The sequence below is a fragment of the Brassica oleracea genome, chromosome C9 (genome assembly GCF_000695525.1).
Source record: "Brassica oleracea var. oleracea cultivar TO1000 chromosome C9, BOL, whole genome shotgun sequence".
NCBI lineage: Eukaryota > Viridiplantae > Streptophyta > Magnoliopsida > Brassicales > Brassicaceae > Brassica > Brassica oleracea.
The window spans coordinates 5,670,308-5,674,466 of NC_027756.1; the positions used below are offsets into that span (position 1 = coordinate 5,670,308).

General features: G+C 34.4%; 1 protein-coding gene across 1 annotated transcript in view; it reads left to right on the forward strand.

Moving 5' to 3' along the window:
* The first annotated feature begins 3,675 nt into the window (after positions 1 to 3,675).
* Positions 3,676 to 4,159, forward strand: part of LOC106314194 — a 3,028-nt gene continuing 2,544 nt past the window's right edge. The window contains exon 1 of the mRNA XM_013752114.1: positions 3,676 to 4,057. Coding sequence (XP_013607568.1) covers positions 3,676 to 4,057 — 382 coding nt within the window. The remainder of the gene's footprint in view (positions 4,058 to 4,159) is intronic.

Sequence of the window (4,159 nt, forward strand, 5' to 3'; positions counted from 1 at the left end):
AAGTTCTTCTTCATCCACGACCTGCAGAAGGCTAAAGAAGTCGAAGTGGTTCAGGTTCGGTCCAGTGACAATTCGGCAGATCTGTTCACTAAGTCTCTGCCAACCTCAACGTTCAAGAAGCTGGTTCATCAGATAGGAATGCGCCAGTTGAAGGATCTTCAGTGATGCCTTCATCAGGGGGAGTGTCATGTGTTGTACTCTTTTTCCTGTCTACGGTTTCCATTTTCTCCCACCTTGGGTTTTTGGTTTTCCTAGAGAGGTTTTAACGAGGCAACGTCGTGCATGATACAAACCCATATGGTTATAGCATCCAAGGGGGAGTGTTATAAATCATTAATAACCATGACCAAGACAAGGCCAAACCGTGGCCCAAGAGGAGAGAGAGTCGGCGGCCAAGAGGAGAGAGAGACGGCCGACCTTAGACATTAGGAAGTTTTCTTTTTCTACGATTTAGATCTTTTCCTATTTCATGTTGTATTAGGTTTTGGATAATTTCATTTTTCCTATACTTTGTAATTCCTATATAAAGGAACCTTATGATTCATTAATAATACACAGAGAATTCCCCATTCTTTTACAACAGAAAAGATGTAGTTCTCATATATTACTTTCCCTATTCAATAAGAGTTGGTGTTAATAAGGAAAAACTCTTTCCATAATAACCTGGTTAGAAAAGGGAAAATATTTATCTATATAGTCATTGATAGGAAACTTATATTAAATTCAACCTGTATAAAATCACTGGCAAAAAAAGGAATACATAGATGCAAACCATAATTAGGAATATTTTAACTTTTCCCTATTGTTAACATATACTTTTAAAACGAAACATTAATATAATATCATGTATTCAACATTTTTATGTTATTATCAATTTTTCAGACTTATTATTTAATTATAAAGATTTATAAAAACACACAAAAAAAACTTTCTACAAACTTTCTACATATTATACATTTGCCAATCATATTGTAGCATAATTACATATAGCCTATACAATTTAGAAGTGAATTATAGATGGGATCCAATTGGTTTCCACAAATCTGTTAAAGCTTGGTAAGGTTAGTAATCAATTATTAAAAAAACATAAATTAATTTCGTGCGCTTATTTGTATACTATAGAAAGCATTGTATTTTACTATCATTTTATTAACAACATACAACAGAACTTGGAATTCTCAAATATTACTATTTCTTTTTCATAAAATTTAGTATTAATAAGAAGAAAACATGTATATGGTTTGATAAACATAAGATAATTCTTTTTCAAATAATAAAGTGGTAAAAAATTAAAAAACTCTCTATATAGTAAATAAAGTAAAACTATTATTTTCTGTATTATTAATGTCTTATATATTTTATACAAACTCACCTGTTTTTTGTTATTTTTTATTTTATGCATATAATAGAAACTCGAGTTCGCATATCCTATTATTCCATTTTAATAAGAGTTAGTGTTAATAAGGGGATAAGCATGTATATGGTTTGATAAACAAAAGATAAAACTCTTTTAATAAAAACGTGGTCAGAAAAGTAAGAATATATATCTATATAGTCAATGAATTTCTTCTTCTTTGTATGAATGATATGTAGCGAGGCTAATAATTTTCAAACTTATACATATATAATCAATTAAGAAACCATTAGAATAAATAATTTATCATATTTAATTTTGGGTTTATCTATTTATATAATATTTAAATACAAATAAAATAAAGTCAATTTAATTTAATGAATACATTTAATACACTACTTCTTTTACGTAATGTATAATTTCTAACTGTTTAAAAAGGTCCAAATTTATAAAGTTTATACCTAAAAAAACTTGAACATCGATACAATTAGAAATTTTGTAGGTATTTCATCTGTAATATAATATGGACTTCTCTTTTTTTGTATGAATGATAAGTGTTCTCCTATAACTTTTTAAAAAATAGTTTATAAATATATTATAAACACCTTCCTAATTTTTTTCCATCCAGGAACTTCTACCGGGATCACACATAAAAGAAAAAGAGGACGCCCACCCGGACCACGCAACAAACCCAAAGGTGTCTCACTACTCTGAAGATATATTAATTTATACTCTACGAGAATACCATTTTAAATTATGAATTTATTTTGTAGTCAATCAGATATGCAATCCACCGACGTTCAAACCAAAATACTATGATTGTAAGTTTAAATAAATAATTATAATATTTTTTCAACAGTATCTATTGATAAACTAATTTATTTATCTAATTTGATCGTACAGGTGGCTGTGATAAATGTGACACCTATGGTATAAAATCAATCCAGTCTAAAAACATTATTATCCCATAATGTCTAATGCTTATATTGTCTTAAATAGATCGCTTTTAATTTATCCAGTAAGACATAAAAACGCACGAGGGATGAGAAAAGCCATCTTGCTATCCAAACGAACGTCATCCCTGCCACAAGGTAACAATCCCTGTCAACTTTAAACAATTAAGAAACTATAACAAAACTTATACGTCTCATCTGCATATGTTATACGCATAGGTCTACATGCTCCACAAGTATCTCATGGCTTACACCCAACAATAACTGCAAAGAAAGGTGCATATTTTCAACTCATATATTAAATCAATGTCAAAATTTGAGCACAATAAATTAAAAGCTAATATCGAAAAATGTTAGCTGCATAAAATATTATATCTCTTTATAATATATTAAACGCTTTTAACTATAAAAATACTAACCACAATGTCTTAACAATTTAAAACACCTTTAACCACAGATAAAGGCTCCACATCTAAAGCCGAAGATAACCCCATCGTAGAATGCACAAAATGTGGTGCATTAATGTGGACTTCAGAGAGTACTGGTAAAGACTTCAGAACAGGTGAACTAACCTTCACTATTTGCTGTAATCATGGCCAAATAAAGCTTCCACTGATCAAGCAACCCCCACCCATGTTAGAAGAACTTCTTCGGCATAGATGGTTTCGAGATACCATACGAGTCTATAATTCGGTACTGGCTTTCACCTCGATTGGAATGAAGATGGATTATACGGTGGTGAATGCTCCCGGACCATACACTATACGGATCCAAGGTCAAACCCACCATAGAATTAGCTCGCTAATACCGAGACAAGGTCGCCCCCCCCCGAATATCTCCAGCTTTATATATTTGATACGGGCAACGAAGTCAGAAACCGTTTAAACGCGATGGGCCAAACCTCAACAGAAGGTAATCTTGATGAGACAACCTTAGCGCGCCTCATCGAGATGCTTGATGAGAATAACTGTTTAGCCAAGCTTTTCCGACGGGCACGTGACTACTACGATTACGAGGGCAGCAGGCAAGAGTTTAATATAAGGTTGCTCTCAGATAAAGGGAAAGGTAAAGAATACGATCTCCCGAGTACGAGTGAGGTCGCAGGCCTTATCGTAGGGGATATGTCATCAACAATTGGAGTACGAGATATAGTGGTTCAATTCCAATCTGACACTTTGCAGCAGATCCGTGACGACCACCCTCTGTACATGAGCCTCCAATATCCTCTTCTCTTTCCACATGGTGAGTATGGATTTCACCCCGAGATCTCATTACATCTCGAAAGAGACGGGCACCTCGAAAACAAGGCACTTCCTGACGATACGCCAGTACTATGCTGCTCAGATACAGACACGTCTTAATCAGGGGATGACATTGGTTAAAGGGGGCCGTCTCCTCCATCAATATGTTGTGGACGTTTATACGGCAATTGAAGAAGATCGGCTAAGGTGGGCCAGAAATAATCAAGATGTTTTGCGAGCCGAGCTCTACAGTAATGTACTCGATGCTGTTAGCAAGGGTGACACTGATGCTAAAATTATTGGAAAAAGGTTCATACTGCCGCCAAGTTTCACCGGCGGGCCTCGATACTTAGTTGAGAAATACCATGATGCGATGGCTATCTGCAGAGAATATGGGAACCCGGATTTGTTTATCACAATGACGGCCAATCCTAACTGGAAAGAGATTAAAGAACATCTTGAGATATACGGTGGAGACTCCCCCAATGATAGACCAGACATTGAATGTCGTGCCTTCAAGATGAAGTTAGATCAGCTAGTGAAGGATTTCAAAAAAGGAACTTTCTTCAAGCCATACACTGCAGCTCTCCACAGAATAGAGTTTCAAAAAA